General features: G+C 41.7%; 1 protein-coding gene across 18 annotated transcripts in view; it reads right to left on the bottom strand.

Annotated features, from left to right (window-relative positions):
* Positions 1-18,683, bottom strand: part of plekha6 (pleckstrin homology domain containing, family A member 6) — a 90,179-nt gene that overhangs the window by 15,872 nt on the left and 55,624 nt on the right. For 10 of the 18 annotated variants that reach the window (XM_054785965.1, XM_054785964.1, XM_054785966.1 and 7 more), the window contains 9 exons: positions 17,574-17,627; positions 17,337-17,417; positions 11,410-11,478; positions 9,246-9,326; positions 5,653-5,802; positions 5,385-5,480; positions 4,300-4,411; positions 4,073-4,212; positions 2,613-2,780 (listed from right to left, as the gene is read on the bottom strand). In XM_054785965.1, coding sequence (XP_054641940.1) covers positions 2,613-2,780; positions 4,073-4,212; positions 4,300-4,411; positions 5,385-5,480; positions 5,653-5,802; positions 9,246-9,326; positions 11,410-11,478; positions 17,337-17,417; positions 17,574-17,627 — 951 coding nt within the window. The remainder of the gene's footprint in view (positions 1-2,612; positions 2,781-4,072; positions 4,213-4,299; positions 4,412-5,384; positions 5,481-5,652; positions 5,803-9,245; positions 9,327-11,409; positions 11,479-17,336; positions 17,418-17,573; positions 17,628-18,683) is intronic. The other 8 variants (XM_054785975.1, XM_054785971.1, XM_054785977.1 and 5 more) reach the window with 4 other exon arrangements.

Raw genomic sequence — 18,683 nt, 5'->3', positions numbered from 1 at the left:
TTAGTATCGGTCGATTTCCGTAAAAAATACATGATCGGCATATATACCGATAAATGCCTTTCAAAGCCGATCACAAACCCACCGCCGTGCGGCAGCAAAATGACAATTCCTGTCATGACAACACAAACATGACATGAACGTACACGTCTACTGTGTCACGTAGGGTTGCCAACACCCGGATTGAGCCGACAACTGACGCCCTACGTCCCGTATTGCCGAGAGAATCAAAACTAGTCTTTAAAACCTCAAAGGTTGCAGTTTGACAGCTTGACAAAGGCTACAGCAGGGGTCACCAACGTTTTTCCTTGTGAGAGCTACTTTTACAAAATGAAAATGGCCAAGAGCTACTCATTTTTGTAACATTTTCAGAGCTTATTTTAAACCCAAACAAAGCGAATATGCTTGTTTTACCAGAACATGAACAAAATGCTGGTGTCCACAACTCACATTTTGTATTTCAGAATGCATTTCTTTCTACTGTTCTTTCATTATTAACTGAAAACCTGAATGAAAAGCAGGCTTGCGGGCACCTCATGTGGTCGTGGGGGGCTACCTGGTGCCCGCGGGCTACACCAATCGATGCCAGCATGTTTGATCACTCTCTTGTCAAAGCTACTGGTGTTCCACTTTTCTTGCACCTTTGTTTACACTCTTTTCCGCAAACTTAGGTACCAGTTAGAGTGGGGAAATAACTACAGTCACGTCCATAAATATGACGGATTTGAAATCAACCAGATGTTCTTTAACTGCAGACTTTCAGCTTTAATCTGAGGGTACTTACGTCCAAAACAGGTGAACAGTGTAGGAATTACAACAGTTTGTATATGTGCCACCCACTTTTTAAGGGATCAACAGTAATGGGACAATCGACTGCTCGGCTGTTCCATTGCCAGTTGTGTGTTATTCCCTCATTATCTCGTTTACAAAGAGCAGATAAAAGGGATACAAAGGGTTCACCACAAGATCTACAACGTTGGTGAGCCTCAAAACAGGAAGGCAAGATCAGAGTCTGCCAAACATTAAAAAAAAAGCCTTTACAGTTCTGGAACAACATCCGATGGACAGACGAGACCAAGATCAACTTGTACCAAAGTGACGGGGAGCGAAGAGTGTGGAGAAGTAAAGGAACTTCTCGTGATCCAAAACATACCACCTCATCAGTGAAGCATGGTGGTGGGAGTGTCATTGCGTGGGCATGTATGGCTACCAATGGAACTGGTTCACTTGTATTTATTGATGATGTGACTACTGACGAGTGCAATAGGATATGTTTTTAAGTGTTTTGGGCAATATCATCTGCTCATATTCAACCAAATGCTTCAGAACTCATTGGTCGGAGCTTCACAGTACAGATCGATAATGACCCAAAGTATACTACGAAATCAACCAAACAGTTTTTGAAGGCAGAGAAGTGGAATGTTACGCAAATGGCCAAGTCAGTCACCTGACCTGAATTCAACTGAGCTTGCATTTCACTTGTTGCAGACAAAAATGAAGGGAAAATGCTCTAAAAATAGCAGGAACTGAAGACAGTTTCAGGAGAGGCCTGGTGGAGCATCACCAGGGATGAAACCCTGGTCTGGTGACGTCTATGCCTTCGAGACTTCAGACTGTAATGGACTGCAAAGGATTTGTAACCAAGTACAAGTATCAAAACAGTTTGATCTATGATTGTTTGTCCCATTAGTTCTCCGGGTACTCCGGTTTCCTCCCACATTCCAAAATCATGCATGTTAGGTTAATTGGAGACTAAATTGTCCATAGGTATCAATGTGAGTGTGAATGGTTGTTTGTCTATATGTGCCCTGCGATTGGCTGGCGACCAGTCCAGGGTGTACCCCGCCTCTCAGTCAGCTGGGATAGACTCCAGCATGCCCCCGCGACCCTAGTGAGGATAAGTGGCACAGAAGATGGATGGATGGAATTTGTCCCATTACTTTATGTCCCATAAAAAGTGGGTGCCGCAAACTGTTCATACACTGTTGACCTGTTTGAATGTAAATACCCTTCAATTAAAGATGAAAGTCTGCAGTTAAAGCACATCTTGTTTGTTTCATTTCAAATCCATTGTGGTGATGTTTAGAGCCAAAAAGATGAGGACTGTGTCCCAATATTTATGGAACTGTAGACTTTTGTAAGTTAAGCCTCTGAATGGACAGTCTATCATTTTTTGATGGAAGGTTTATTTGAACAAATACTAAGCACACAAATGAGTCCTGTCCCTTCAGCAAGAAGCTTAGAGAGAAAGATAGTAAGACACCCTTGTTGGTGCAATCACCTCACGGGGTAAGGATAACTTTGAAAAAGGTGAGGGATCAGTCGAGAATTATATGGGAGGAACTTGTTCACGGTGTCAAGGGTCACCATGCACTTGTATTTCATAAAGGACATGCAACATGTTGAAAAGAAATGACAGTGTTGCAGCATGACACCTACGTGGTTGTAAATGCTAAGACGGAAAAAAGTGTGTTGGCTGATCTTGCAACTAGCTAAAATATGAAGCAATGGTTTGGAATGGCAAAAAAAACATGTACAAGTATAATGGATGAATCTGCCGTTGTGACCTATGATGGGTTTAAAATATAATAGTGGGGGCAGGAACACTGAAATACCTTTCTGATGTGAGAATCTTCACCATCAAAGTACCCATCATCGATGGCCAAGCTTCGTAGCCAGGTGGTGCTGTCAAAGGGCAAGGGGGGGATGGAGGGAGGAAAGGTGGTGGAAGGTTCCAAAGGGAAATAGGACTTAGGGAGAGGCGGCCTTGGGGGAACGCTTTCCTAGATCAGCAGAATGCCAGTAGGCAGCAGGAAAAAAGGAGGAAAAAATAGAAAGGGTTGAAGGAAGAGAGTTGTGTGCATCAGCGGGATGACAAGCATTGCAGTGCAGAGCAGAAAAGGATTTTGGGATCAATTCTGGAACGAGGTTTGGTACCATAGAGTCGTTTTCCTTAATTCCATTCCTCAATAGCCAGGAAAAGACCTGACTGTATGATTAATGCTACTTCCTGACTCTATTTTCAAACACTGTTCATTAAAAAAGTTATTCTTATTCAAATCTGTTTTCAAAGACATTAATTCCACCAATGCACAAGTTATCTTCCGTTGCTTTGTGCAACACCTAAACCACCTAACCCCCTAAAAGGAGCCAATAAATGACAAGGCCCAATAAAAAAGCTGGGATTCGTCGAGAATGAAAGATATTGGTAAATGATACCGTATATCTACAGATGAGTCTGCATAAACACTTTATCTGAATGATGCGTTGGGGAATCCGTTCCCTTTTTATAGGGAAGATTGAGCATCTCATCTTCTAGAGTAGCATTACAGGTTGAACGGGATGGTTGTTGGTGATGTTCACTTTCAGTTTCACTCCTAAAATAGGAAATTGAGGGTGGATGAAGGTCTGATCCGCGGCATGATGTTAACACATTTGTTTGAAAGATGTCCTGGAAAAGCAGGATCTGGGATTCCGGCATGGAAAAACGGTGGTTGTATGGCATATTTCTGTGTGGATCAGGGTATCCGATTGACAAAGGAGATGCGTGGAAGGAGTCAGGAAATACATCTTTTCTTAGGCCGACCGCTTGGCTGCAGAAATTTGAGGTTAACCAACCAAAATCTTGTAGTTGCATGTGGGTTTGGACCATGTCTGAGAGCTGATTGCAATGAGAGCTCTGGCTTTGTTGCAACTCAATATCTCTTGCTTTAGTAGGATTTATAAACTTGTTCAAGTTTGAGTTGTTTCTGCAAATCATGCTCTGCTCTGATTCTTCAATCACAGTGTCCAATCTACCGAAAGTCTCATTCGGACCTTGGGAAGCTATGGCAGGCCGAGGAAAGGTGCATTTGTAGGTTTCACATATGTTGTTCATCATTTCGGCATGTATGCTTTTGTCAGGCTCTCTATAACTTTGTGGTCTAGATTTAGGCCTGACTTCATTGTTGTATTGAGGCACGAGACATGATTTGGGACGAGGTTTAGGAACAGGCTTGGTTCTAGTGTGTGAGAATGGGCTCGTGCTACGTGTTACAAACGGGTTGACCCCTTGCTGGGTGTTTCCGGTGCTTACCTCCGGGCCCAGCTGTTTAGAGGGGGACACCTGGGAGCCGGGCACTGGGGAGTAGGGGCTGAGAGGACTGGTGAGGCTTACTGAGCTGAGGGGACTGGCTGGACTATTGGTGCTAAAGGAACCCGTAGCACCACTGGCCACTGCAGAACAAGACAGAGGAGCGAGAGACAGGTGATGAAGACACTTGAATTTGTCATAAACGTGATGATTTCCTTTTCAGCTGATACCTCTGTGCTTGGCTGTGTCAGTGCCTCTGGATGAGTGACTCTTATGCAGGCCCTCCAATACATCCTGGACTCTCCAGAACTCTTTCTGGATGTGCCTTCGAACCAATTCACTCTGCAAACAAATAGATCAATAAATAAATGTCGACAATGTCTAATTGACATGAAGCAGGGGTGTCCACACGTTTTCCACTCAGGGCCACATGGTGAAAAAGGAAGGGATGCAAATTTGCCACTTTGATATTTTGCTAAGAGGAGGGCCGCACGGTGGTCTAGCATGTTGGCCAACACAGTAACAGCCTGGAGATCGGGAAGACCTGGGTTCGATTCTCCCTTGGGCATTTCTGTGTGGAGTTTGCATATTCTCCCCGTGTGCGCGTGGGTTTTCTCCGGGTACTCTCCCACATTCCAAAAAAACATGCAGGTGATGTTAATTTGCGACTCTAAATTGTCCACAGGTATGAATGTGAGTGTGAAAGATTGTTTGTCTATATGTGCCCTGCGATTGGCTGGCGACCAGTCCAGGGTGTACCCCGCCTGTCGCCCGAAGTCAGCTGGGATAGGCTCCAGCATGCCTCCGCGACTCTAATGAGGACAAGCAGTATAGAAAATGGATGGATGGATGCTAAGAGGTTATATGAAAAAACTGCACCTCAGCTTTGTGATATACTGTAGGTGAAAAAGCCTATTATTAATATCAACTTCGGTCTTTGCTCTTTTTGCGTTGTTTTGTTGTTTCTCATGTTACAACTTTTTTTATATTTCAACTTTATGCTACTAAAATGTCTTTTTCTTGTTAGATTACAATTTATTCCTCTTTTATTCTTGTTAAAATTACTGCTGATTTTCCCATTTTTGCAGTTTTTTGGGGTTTTTTTTTAGGTTTTCTTGTGAAATTATATTTTTTTGCATGCACCACAGGCCACAAATGTCCCCCCCGGCCACACTTTGGACACCCGTCACACAAAGAATGAACTTATCTTCTTTCATTTCTACTAAATTGTATATGCAATTGCTGAAGCAATATTGAATAAAGAAATAACTAAAAGCTGAAATGCAAAATCTTAAAAGATTTACTCTTGACTGACCTGCACCCCTGCATTAAGTTGCTCCCATAGATCCCCGTGAATGGCGTGGGCCTCATCCTCGAGGGCTTCAAACTCCATACGAGCGGTCGTTAAAGTCTGTAAGTACATACAGTTTGCAGTCATGATATGCTTTATGCCGTTTGGACACTGGCTTTACATTACAACAATTCTTTGGACATTTCAGAGATAAATTTGAGAAAGAGAGACCATCTGAATATTTTTTTAAAGAAATTGTTAAAAACCATCCGGTGTGTGAGATTTGTCTTACACTGGAGGCCTGCGAAAGCTCCCCTCTGATGTTGATTAGCTGGTTTTGAAGGGATTCCTTTTTCATGTGCAGTTTTTCCATGACCAGAGGCTGGTTATGGTACTTCTCCATCTCCTGATGAGTCGCCACCAACGCCTCCTCAAGGCTGTCCTGTTAATAGCAACGCAAAAACAACATGATGCCCGGAAAAAAGGTTCACATTTGAAAGAGACACGGAGTCCAGCAAAAACAGACAAATGTCCTGAAAATGTCTTCAGACATCTTAAATGAGTTTGTGATTGTTAAGGTCTGAGAGGAAACCTGTGCTTTTTTTGGATTTTTTCCCATCCTCCACAATCTTTATATGAGACATGAACGACATGTGCGTTCAAAAGATATAAAAACTAGGGCTGTCAAAGGATTAAAAATTGTAATCAGATTAATTAGTTTTTAAATTAATTAATCATTTTTAATCACCATCAGCAACTATGTCTCAAATATGCCCATTTTATTTAATGAACAGAAAGATAAATGGACGGGATTATATATATTTGTATGTATTAACAGCTCCAAATGAACTGAACATATCAATCAAGCTACAAGATACAGTCAAACCTGTCTTAGCGGCCACCTTTATAGAACGGCCACCTGCTTATAGCAGCCACTGTAAAAATCCCCCACAGCAAATTTACATGTTATAGACCCTGTGTATAGCAGTCACCTGTCCAACGCGGCCAGCGGCCACCCATTTTGTCTCCCTTGGTCAATATCTGACCGCATATAGCGGCCAAATTACCGACTCAAGTAGAAGCTTCATGCACGAAAAAGTTTAGTTTTTCAATCAATGAAGGCGTCGTGTGTAGACTTTAATTACTGAGTCCTAGCTCAGTCACAATCATTCACAAGATCCACACAAACTGTCAGTTGTTCCACATAAAAAAGCCGTCTTCATTTGAGCTTGTTATTTCCTGGTCAAACATGTAACTTTAAGAGCATTTGCACCAAAACATTACCGCAAATTAGGCTGGGAACAGGACGTGCTCCCAGCGACGCTACAATAAAAAAAAACATATGCTAGCATGCATGCGGCAGCGGGAGCAAAACTGAGTTCGGTTGTACTTAATTGAAGTATTTTAGAATGTACTCACGTTATTTTTCATCAATCCTCATCCACAAATCCATCAAAGTCCTCATCTTCTGTATTCGACACAAAAAAAGCCGTCTTCTTTTCCGTTTGCTACTAGTCTGTTAACTAGTCAGTGTTATTCAGCTCCGAAGCAAAGAAGGAAACTTCTGTCGCTTCTGCCAACTTTATTTCTTGAACGCGGCCACCAGACAGCAGCTCAGAACACACACACATCTCTCAGCATCGTCTCTCCTTCCTGCTTGCCCACAAGGCAAAGGTTAAACAAGCCCCACTACATAGCTGTCCAGCCAATGCCTGTAAGAAATGACACCGTTTATTTCCTGGTGTGCACTGGTCAATACTGTAATGCCGCTTGTTGTGGGGAAGGAGAGACTCACGTCGCCGATGCACTTTAATGGCTTTATTAACAGCGGAGAACACTGCAGGACTTTACATCCACGCCAACATAAACACACTTCCCAACTCTCTCCACACTCACAGCTAGCACTGAGCCTAGCTCTCCTGCTCGGGACGCCCACCGTCACTTCCCGTCACTTCCTGATAAACTAAAGCTGTAATGACACTCTGGCGTATAAAAAGTAAAATATAAAAAACAAGCGTAAGACATTACTAGCACAGCTTTGTTCTGTGGGTCGTGGATATATTCTATCAGTTATTATTAAGCCTCTAGCTTCCTTTTAGTAAGTAAAAGCCTTGGCTATGATTGCACTACATTGTCATGTAGACCTACAAAGTACACTTGGAAAAACAAGAGGTGAATAAATGTATTGCAACTGATGTGAAACTGATGAGGGGTAGGATTAAATAAGCTTTGCTTCTTCCTACTCCTTTTTGGACATGCAAAATTGTGAATTGTACTATGTGATGTGCTACTGTTTGACTCATATGCATGTTCAGGATGAATTAAAACCATGAACCATGAACCATGATAATAACAAGCCTAGTAGTGCTGTACAACTTTTATCCGCAGTCCGCAGTGCCCTCTACTGGTCAACATTATTATTATTTTTTTCCCCTTTTTTTCTTTTTTTTCCTCTACTGGTCAAGATTCAAACTGGATGCCAACCTGTCTATAGAGGCCACCTGTCTATAGCGGCCACTTTTGCAGACTCCCTCTAGTGGCCGCTATAGACAAGTTTGACTGTACCACACAAGTCTAAAAATCTATTTGTCTAACACTAGTCTCTTTAATAGTAGCAGAACATTTGAATCACACTTTAAACAGCGTTATTATGAGTAATGAGGCATTGCGTTCAAAGACATCACGTAATTTAAGCTAAATGTACGTGTTTTGAGTGTATTTTCCAGCATACTTACAGTAAATGTAGCAAATTGCACACCCAAATTAAGAGTTACAAAGTGAGTGAGAAGAATATCCACTTCACACATGATAAAACCATTTTTGTGATGTTCGGAGTGCCCCTGAATGCATCTTGCGTTCTTGTAAAGTGAATGAGGAAGTGTCGGTCCCAGGATGCACGGCCTAGAGACGTGTATGAGTTGGAGATACAAACAGTATGTGTTGTTGGAATTGCACTGCTGTTGATGTGTTCAGGTCAGAATGAAGTTATAAAAGAGCGTCAGACTCTGTGTGACTGTGTGGGGATGCTCCGCTGTGCTTCCATCTGCTATCATAACAGAGAGGCGTGCTTGCTCTGGTGTGCATGCGTTAATTTAGCATAATTAATTAAATAAATTAGTTACCGCCATTAACGCCTTATTTTTAACAGCCCTAATAGAAACAGATAAAAAGAGCCAGCTAAGAATGCATGCAATAGGACGTACCTATTCAGCCTATAAAGCCTTCTAAACGCCAACAACGCTCCAGTTACATAATGTGACCTGCATATTAACCAAGCTACAGTGACACTGTGGTTATTATTGTTATTAACATTGTTATGCCAGAGAACTACGTCACAGGTGTAGTGACACCTCGCCACACCACACCGGCTAGCTACTAGCCGGCTAGCGACTAGCTTCGCCACACACTCGCTCACAACGCCTTAGTCCACTACCGAAAGGTAACGCTACATATTGAAGCTGAAGCCACTGCTGCTGCATTTTTGTTTTTGAGTTTGGAAAAGTTAACACTAGGTGTACTGTTCCTTGTTATGACGCTATGTCAAATCAACGCGCCCAGGAAAAAAGTTCCGGTAATGCTTAAAATGACCAAAATATGGCAAAATACTGTAAGTATTACATGAATTATCATGAATGTGCCTGTTACTACATGCTCACAGCATGGATATAAAACCGTAAAACCTTGATGGAGGTTTTTGGAAGTGTTTTAATAGCAGGCTTTCTAGGCAGAATAGGTGTGTCCCATTACGTGCATTAATGACCTGGTTTTATCTGTTTCTTTTATCTGTGAAGAAGATTGTGGAGAATGGCCTTAATTCCCAAAAAGTGCATTTTTCCTTTAAATGTCTTGAAGGATATAATCAATAATAACCAAGAATAATTGTACCTTGTCCATTCTCAGTCTGTGGACCACGGCTTCATGGTCTTTCACAGTTCTGTTCTGCTCACACAGCCGACCCAAGATTTTCTGTGTGAGACATTACACAAGAGTTTATGTATAAAGCTCTAACCACACATAAAAACAGTGCTGAGAAGAGATACAGTTCTGTAAAATGAGTTCAAAAAGACCAAATTACTAGAAGTCGTTAGGACAGACATACTGTAAGTTACCCTCGTATCTTCATTGGTCACCATCCCCATGCATCCCACTCTGTATGAACATGTGGGGAAAGGTTCCAATATGATTGAGTCCAGAACTCAAAACAAGGCTGGATGGCTTACATGAGAGCCACAAAGAGCCATGACCTCAACCTATTTGAACACCTTTGAGGTAAGCTCCAACACAGACCTCTTGTCTGACATCAGGAATGTGCCTCTGGATGAATGCACATCCTTACACACACATCAGTCCCACACACACCTCATTCCCACACACACATCAGTCCGACACACACATCATTCCCACAGACACCCTCTGCAGAAAGTTTTCCAAGAAGTGCGGAAACCGGTATGGTTGAGAAGGGGGGGAAGTGACTCCAGATATGTTTCAAAGTGGGCTTAAAGTGCTCAGGACACCAAAATGCTAATCTTGTTATTTTCGCTGGGAAAATAACATTTCCTGTGTTCGATGTTTGCTCAAATGTTTACATAATTTGTATTGTTTATCATTTCTATCACTGGACGTCAGATCCGGACAATCCCACCCGGAACTTCTGCTGTTGTTTGTTATACGGTGTTCCCTTGCTACATCTCACCTCACCTTTCACAGATTCGCTGTTTCGCGGATTTTCTAAAGTGCAATTTTGCACGTTTTTTTTTTTTACAGTGTATGAACGCACATTGTGTTCTACGTCCTTGTGGTGTATTGGCGCAATCTGTCCGTGCTCTGTTCTATGTGTCTGTTATTGTATTTACTACTCCTACCAGTAGAGGGTGTTATACTCATGTATACTCATGTGACGGTTGAAGACGTGTGCAGCTGGAGTAAAGATGTCGTCAGTTAATGTTTGCATTGTGTTCTGTGTCCTTATTGGCTGTAGACCATTTTCAATCAACCTCCTTTGTGCCATTTCCTGTTGTGGCCAATAGTCGCTAGCAAACTAGCTAACCGTGTGAGCTGCTTGCTAACCACCAATAAACAATAGAGGAAGAAGTTAACCAGCTTTAGGGCGCCATTAACCATTTTAACAAGGATACAAAAACGCTGCAGCCAAACGGCGCCAGGACGAGGCATGGTCAGAGGAGTGACATATGTGTGGGTCACTTAAAAATTTCTTGGGTCCAACCTAGTCCAACCTAAAATTTGAGAGTGTTTAAACAACAGAGAAATGCCTGTTGGAGAAAAGTGTATAAAGTGTAAGGTGAGGGGGTTTTACAGCCTTGAAACATATAATTATGAAAAAATTAAGTTGGCTACTTCTCAGATTTCACATATTGTGGGCTATTTTGGGAGCCTATACCCCACGATAAATGAGGGAAATGTATATTATGCCCGTTCATTGTGTCGAAGGCTTTTACTGGAACACTTGAGGAGACGGAGTAAGCTTGTTCACATGTCTAAAAGGCACCATTCGCCTCGTCAGATGATCTGCAAACTTCGTTGAACAAATGTTACTGCCTCGCAGATGGAAATAAAAAGTCAAAGACCCACAAGACGTTTGACCATGGAAAAACATGCCAAGGTGGCAGTAAGTCAATCTACATTTCTCCTGCTAATATTCTACATAGTAGCCAGCCTCGTGCTCATGGCGGCTAATTGTTGTTCTGACGCACTAGCTAGCTGCGGCTATCACTGCCAGTAAAACATATCATATTCCTCCAACATAATATTAGTGAATGTTATTGAGCTATTGTTGTGTTCATGGCTGCATGTGTGGAACGGGTTCTGGTAGTGACGTCACAGACAAGATGGCGGCGGCTCAGAAAACTTACTTCATGTCAAAATCACCACTTCATTTCACTCCTATTTCATAGTTGTTTATCTATGACAGCAGTATGGCAAAAATGTTATACCCAGTGAGTACTTTCATTTTGTTATTGGTTCTTTTCAAACTTTTGTTGGAGTCATGAGCACTTTAACGATTGGCATTGGCAGTGTAAAAGTGTCTTACGCTTGTTTCAATCTCATTGAGCTTCAGCGTCGGATGTAACTGTCTGTAGACGTCGTGGAAAGGGGGCACCTGTCAAAACCAAGAAAGAAGAAAGGATCTTAATAAAAGTCAACATGAAAGAACATTTCAGTTCAAAAAGGTGAGGCGTTGTGCCAACATAAAGCTCCCATCAGAAGTTCAAATCATGTCATGAATGTCATCAGTTTTGGACCCATAAAGATTCATTTCAATCGTTCATTTGTAAATTCAATGGCTTTTGAAAACCAGAATTTGACAAATAATTTATAATGTTCTCTCTCATTTACTTTTAGTATTTAGTCTTAATTATACATATGGGTTGAAATATATACATACGTCTCCTCTAACAGTCTCCTCTAATACTTGGTCAAATGTCCCTTAGCAAGCTCCGCCTGGACTACACACTTTTTGTAGCCATCAACAAGCTTCTGGCATCATTTTGCTTCAATGTTTATCACTCATCTAAGCAGCGTTCATTGAAATGTGTTGGTTTCCTGGCACAGACTAGTTTTTTAAAGCAAAGTCCACAAATGTTCTACAGGGTTGAGGTCAAGGCTTGGAGACGACTATTCCAAAGGTGGAATTGTAGCCTGCTTATCCAGGTGTGCTTATCTGTCTGTGTGTTTTGGAATCACTGTCCTGTTGAAGCATCCGGCTGTGTCAAATAGCTCAACCTTTGTCTCGTCTGACCAGAAAACTTTTGTCGACAAGGAATCTGTTGCAAATTTCGGTGTCAATTTTGGAGCAAGGCTTCTTTATGGTGGTAGACACCTTCTCGGTCCATGGCGTCACTGTGGACGGTCACACTGGCATTCCAACAGCCTCCAGTTTATGGCAGGTTTGGGCCTTGGTGGCTCCTGGGTTGTGCCTAAACAACTAATCTGAAGATGACTATAAGGGTCTTATTTTAAGACCTTGTCAAAGTGAAAAGACTTTCCCAACTTGTGTAAACCTACAATTACCCCTATTAGCTCTTCACTGAGGTCCTTGGACTTTCCAATTTTTCTGACTTCTGGTTGGATGCATGCTGTCAAACAAATCATTTGATGGTGCCACTGGTGACACTACCAACTGCAGTAAGTTGATAGGTAGATAGGCCTTACCAAGTTAAAAGCACCACTTATTGTACGATTTAGGTGACTGTATGTATGTATTTGAACTTGTTTGTATAATTCTGACACTGTGGAAATTAGACAAATTGAGCCCAAATCTTACAAGATGTACATGGTGTTATCAGTGCATCCTGGAAGGAGAACCATTCAAATAAATGAAAGACATTCAAGCCCACGGGAGCGGATGTAAACTTCTGACTGAAACTACAAATGCTGCAATGATGTGGAAATCAATTTCTATCAACAAGTTAAGCCAAAGTTCAGCATGTGTTTTCAATGATAACTCACTAATGTATACATATTGTATATATTTGCTGTCTACAATATGATCAGTATTGGTACATGAAAAAAGTAGTTTTCACTGGTGATTATGCCAATCTACTGATAAACTGGTTGCTTTTTAAGATGATGGAATTGAAAGTGGAAGCTGAAAAATCAAATGCTTTTGAGTGCTTCATGTTTCCTTTCCCAGCTGCTTGTTTTTACTGGTTGAAAAAAACTGATGGTCGAGCATTGACCATTTCGTTCAAAACTTGTTTTTACTAAACCGGCCCCCGCGTTAACTCGTTCACTTACCCTGCTGCCCCTAGATCAATGGAAAAGGACAGCAGGTAACATAGCATTAATTTTACAACTGTTACTCTACAATAACTGCATTTGTATAAATGTATTAACCTTTTGGAAGGGTTAGGTTTAGGATTAGGGGTTAGGGGTCAGGGTAAAAAAGCAACAGATCTGCTCCTTGCCTCAAATCAACTCTCCTTTCCACTTTCTGTTCCTCTCTGAGCTGCTCCGTGCTAAATCTAAGCTGAGCACTCGAACCTGGGAACTCGCAAACCTAAACTCACTAGACTCACTCGCTAACGCCACAGAAGGGTGCCGATAAGTGAATCGTGAGCCTGACATGGGTTTGCGGGTTTAGTGAGTCGTGTTGACCTCATGAGTTTAGTGAGTCGGCTAGGTGGACTTGTTGCGCATGTGCAAGTTTCTCTGGTGAGATTGAGCGTCGAATCATACGACGACGTCACCGCTATATTGCATGTGGCAAACGAGAACAGCGAAGGCGCCTAATTCATGTTCTGCATGGAATTGTACCAACCGGTTTACAGTCCAAATAAGATCTCACAGGATTACCTTTCACAGGTAAGGCTGAAAAAATAATTCTGATTGTTTCTGGACATTATAACATCATTTTACAAACTGAATTTGTTGACTCTGTGGCATAATGCTGTGGCATAATGGGCGCCACACACAGGAGGCAACATCGCCTCTACTCCATTCATTTTCAATGGAACCTGCGCGATGGAGCGATTATCGCGAGTCACCGTCCAGCCAAGCAACACGTAAAAATTTGTGCGTGTGAAAGTTTGTGCTGTTCATGCGATCCCAGAAAGTTGAAAAATGTTCAACTTTTCATTGCTGTTGCCCAAACGAGGACCAATCAGCGGGAGTTTCATTGATCAACCAATAAGCGGACAGGATGCCAATCAGTACACTCTAACATGGGGGGGAAAGTAATTCTTGCTGTTCCTGGAGCTATTTGACATTTCTTAAAAGGAATATAGCGATATAAAGAAAAAAGCAACACCATGGGAACTTGTTGGCGCTAGAGTAAACATCTCAGCTAAGTTTACATGAATTTTCACGTACATTTATGTAAGTTTATCTTCAATACTAGCAAGATCCGGTACTACAGCAAGAGTACTCGATCAACACCGACTGCTTTTCTTCCTCTGAACTACTTTGATACCCCCAAATTCCCTCCACATCTGACAGCCAATCAAAACCGTGGGAGACTCGTACAATTCGCTCTGGATGAGAACGCGTCGCTCACCAGAGTAGCTGGTCACAGCCGCTTGTCGCCTCCCATGTGCAGGGTTTTCTACGCGTTAGCGAGGAGTTCCGCCAATCGCGGTTGTTTGTAGCTTTCTGTGTGTGGCGCCCATAATACTGTGGATTCCCGCGGTGAAACAAGCCTCCAAAAACTTTGTAGAAAGATGCTTTTTAAGTTTGATCCATATTCTTACATTTGTTTAAGGGGCTGATCTACCACATCCAAATATAGCGCTGCAACAGGCCAACCATCTCAATGAGTTGTTAGCATATATACTGTATCTATGGGAGTCTCTGTGCACGTTTTTTTGGTTTGAGCATGCGCACTGTGACACCCGACTCGAGTGAGTGACTCATAAAATCTCGAGTGTGTAAAAGGAATCCCATCACTAGTTGGAAATCAAAAAATGGAGCCCTTCTTTGTCATCTAAAATTCACATTCATATTTAAAGAGATATGGATTCATGGGTAGTTTGCAGATGAAAATATATTGCAAGCAGTGGTGTTTAGTCAGGACCAGGAAGGCCTTCTCTGCTGGCCTAACCACCACAAGAAGCATACATTTCAAACTTCACCTGTAGTATTTGTACTGCACTGCTTGCAGGTGTGTACGTGTGTGTTAGATTTTGGGTTTTTTGTCCGATCAAATTTCAGCTTCTGGCATATCATTGTAATCTGCCCAGAGCCTTCAGAATCAGGAGTGCTGGCCGCTGTCACATGCATTAGCAATGGGGCTGTTCTTTTTAGCCAATGAGACTTCTGATTCGCTTCACAGCGCCAGCATGCAGGCCCCCAGTCCTGATCGGTTGATCAGAGCAAAACTGTTCAACAAGATAATTATGCCCGCAATGGCTGACTGAGGAGGAGGAAAATGGCATCTCTGGTGAGTAGATGTACAGTATTTGACTTTTGTCATGTTATTTATTAGACCAATATTGATTGTGAGCTGCTTCATGATGATGACATTGTAGTGTAGATGTATGGAGTCGTCTGTACCTTTAATCACCGAGCCGTTGTATTTATGCTCGTCATGTTTGGCTGAGCGCCAACTTTACAAGCACCGGTGGAAGTTAGTCACTGACTTAAAGGTACTAGCAGTAATGTAGGTCAGGTGTATTGGTGACTAGGTTTCCAAAGATAAATGGACATACAGTATATTATCGATAGAGTTGGTATCACGGCAATATTAATTCATGTGTCGGAGTTCCCCGCACTCTAAACGCCTCGTCGGCGCAAAAGAAAACAATTCTGTCCGTCCCACTGAAGGTCCAAGGTCGGAAACAAGCATTGTTGCAGAAAGCAGCTTCATTTCAAAGCAACCATCCTAAAAGCAAACACCCACAATCAGACTTCAAGTGGACGATGACATGATGGGAAAATGAAACCATTCCTTTAGGGAGTGTGTTCAAAATGACTGTGATATCATGTACATACGATATCATGTGTAGGGAGTGCTGGTGTCTGATATATGATGTATGATGATGGTGTATGATATACAGTATGATAATGGTGTATGATGTATGGTGTATAATGATGGTGTATGAAAGATGGACTTCACTAACAATGGCATGATGGCTTTTACTTTGAAAGCCCCATTGCTGTATGGGTTTTTTTTCACTACAACACGTTTTCAAGTTGACCTCAGTAATTTATTCACATCTCCCGACGATTTATTATTGTTTTTATTATTATTATTATTACTGGCATGTGTGGCAGTGAGAAAAGTTTAAAATACATGTACCGTTGCACTCAGAATCATTCAACCCTCAACATAAATTGTATTTATTTGCAAAGTTTAAATGAAGCAATTTGCAGAATCCAGCAAAAAAGATAAACAATATAAATATTATGGTCCTTGGTGTTCCAACATGACTGTGCCAGAACTCAAAGGCAAGGTTGTTTTTATGTGATCACAGCCCATTTTAAAGACAAGCTGCAGGGCCGCCTCCTGTGCAGCTGTTTTCTTATTCCTGCTACCATGCTCTGAGGATAGCCGAACGGCTGTGTGGTTTAAAATTCACAACTCAATGGCCTGCAATTACGCACCTTTGTTTTGTAAACACAGCCGTTACCCGCCAGATTAGAGGTTCACAAGGGCATTGGAATGTGGTTCTACGAGAATGCGCAGATCAGGTAGGGGGAAGGGTTATGAGTGAAAGGAGCTTGCATGGAAGCTTCATCTACGGAAAAAAAGCAGGCCTACTGGGTGTGGTGTGATAAAAGATGGTGGTGTATGCATAAGAGTGTCATCTATCCATTTTTGACCTTTATAGCTGACAAGCACAGAAAATCCTGCTAAAAACAACAAAATAAAGAAATAAATAAAAATTATTTTAATTACATTGACATGTTTTATTGATTGGAAAATCCTAACAACTTTCCTGGTGCACTCATCAACTCCTGTAATCTGTTTAGTGTTTGCATGACCATGTGTGGACTGAGAAGACATGCAGAAAAAACAACCATTACAACCACAAATGAAGATTATTCATGCTCTACTTTTTGTCTCAATTGAAAAATACTGTGAGTATTTGTGTACTATTTGGATCCACAAAGCCACACCCTGCGGGCCCAGAAGGGACTAGGCAGTGAAATACATTTGGTTCCATATACCATATCCATATTATCCCTATTCCATTCCATATTCTGGGTGTGGGTTTTGAACAGAATGAATTTGATGGAAATGGATGGAAAATGTCAAAAAGAAGTTGTGAAGTAGTGAAAAGAACAGCGCATGCAGACAACAGGACAGAATAAAAAGAGAGGCAGGCTTAGTGAAGATTAAAAAATCTTCTGCATCGAAATCTTGTGTGGAAGGACTTTAGGACCGAGATCATTCCAGTGCTGTCGTTAGTACTGAAGTTGAAAAAGTGTCATTGAAAAGGGCCCATCTGGTAGATGCTTGCTATTTCAAAGCTGTTTTATCTGAAGCCTGCCTCCCTGCTGCACTTGTTCCTCTCTTACTTGGATACAGAGCTTTGCTGTAGAGGAGGACCTCTCCACCCTTCGTGTAACCAAACCAATTAACCGGCTTCCCTCCAGCACCTGAGGATCAAAGACCTCACAACCACAAGAACCTTGGAAGCGTGTTCATAGATCATGAAATAGTCCTTTTAAGGGACATGGACAAGATGAGGCTATGACGCAGTGACAATGTTTACTGTGGATGAAATAGAACAAACAATGCAGATAGGCGCCTACCTGCTGGTCTAAATAATCCAAGTTGCGCTGAAGTTGATGGTCTAACATGTCATCCTGAGACGAAAGATGGTGAACACACACACACACACACACACACACACACATTTAAGTTTGTCAAGTCAGACATAAGCAATCAACTCTTCTTCTGAAAATAAGGACTACATTCTCTGTTCCGACAGCAATTGTACTGTCATGTAGAAGAAACACTAACTATGATCTACTCTGTCAGTTGCAGTAAGATGATAGCATCATGTCCTTTTATGTGTCACATGTTTCCCAAATGAAGTAAATGTAGACGTCTCCGATGAACGCGGCTAGGGATTGATTAAAGGGACTGATTGCAGCTGGGTCAACATGACATGTTTTTCAACCAAGAAGTAAAAGAACACCATTGGCAGCTTGCATGCGTGACCAAGAGTAGTTTACAGGAAGGAATGTACAAAAAAAAGTCTTATTTTTCACAATTACTAGTTATACTGCGGAAACATTGCCGTACATTTTTGTTCCGCCTGAATAAGATGATTGGGAACTGAAAGCTGCCTGGTAGTCGTGTAGATTTCCAAAACCTTCACTCAGATTTCTGTAACGCTCATGTAGGTGTCCGTAATGTTCAAGTGGATTTCCGTAACATAGTTTTCTGTAATACTCACAAGGTTTCTTTCATGGTAATTTAGATTTCCATAACGTAGGTTTCCGTAACATTCACGTGGCTTTCCGTAATGTTTAAATAGGTTTCGGTAATGTTAACATAGGTTTCCGTAACATTAACATAGGTTTCTGTAACGCTTCTGTAACTTTCACATAGATTTCCGTAATGTAGTTTTTCTTAACGTTCACATAGATTTACCAAACTTTCACGTAGGTTTTCGTAATGTTCACGTGGATTTCTGTAATGGTCATGTAGGGTTCTGTAACGTTCACATAGATTTCTGTACCGTAAGTTTCCATAAAGTTGACGTTGATTTTCCGTAACATTTACATAGGTTTTGATGACGTTCACGTAGGATTGTTTAACTTTCACGTAGATTTCCGTAACGTCCATTTCTGTAACGTTCACGTGGACGTCTGTCCCAGTCATGTAGCTTTCTGTAACTTTCACGTAGATTTCCG

The sequence above is a fragment of the Dunckerocampus dactyliophorus genome, chromosome 8, assembly GCF_027744805.1.
Source record: "Dunckerocampus dactyliophorus isolate RoL2022-P2 chromosome 8, RoL_Ddac_1.1, whole genome shotgun sequence".
NCBI lineage: Eukaryota > Metazoa > Chordata > Actinopteri > Syngnathiformes > Syngnathidae > Dunckerocampus > Dunckerocampus dactyliophorus.
This window is presented reverse-complemented; position numbering and strand designations above follow the sequence as displayed.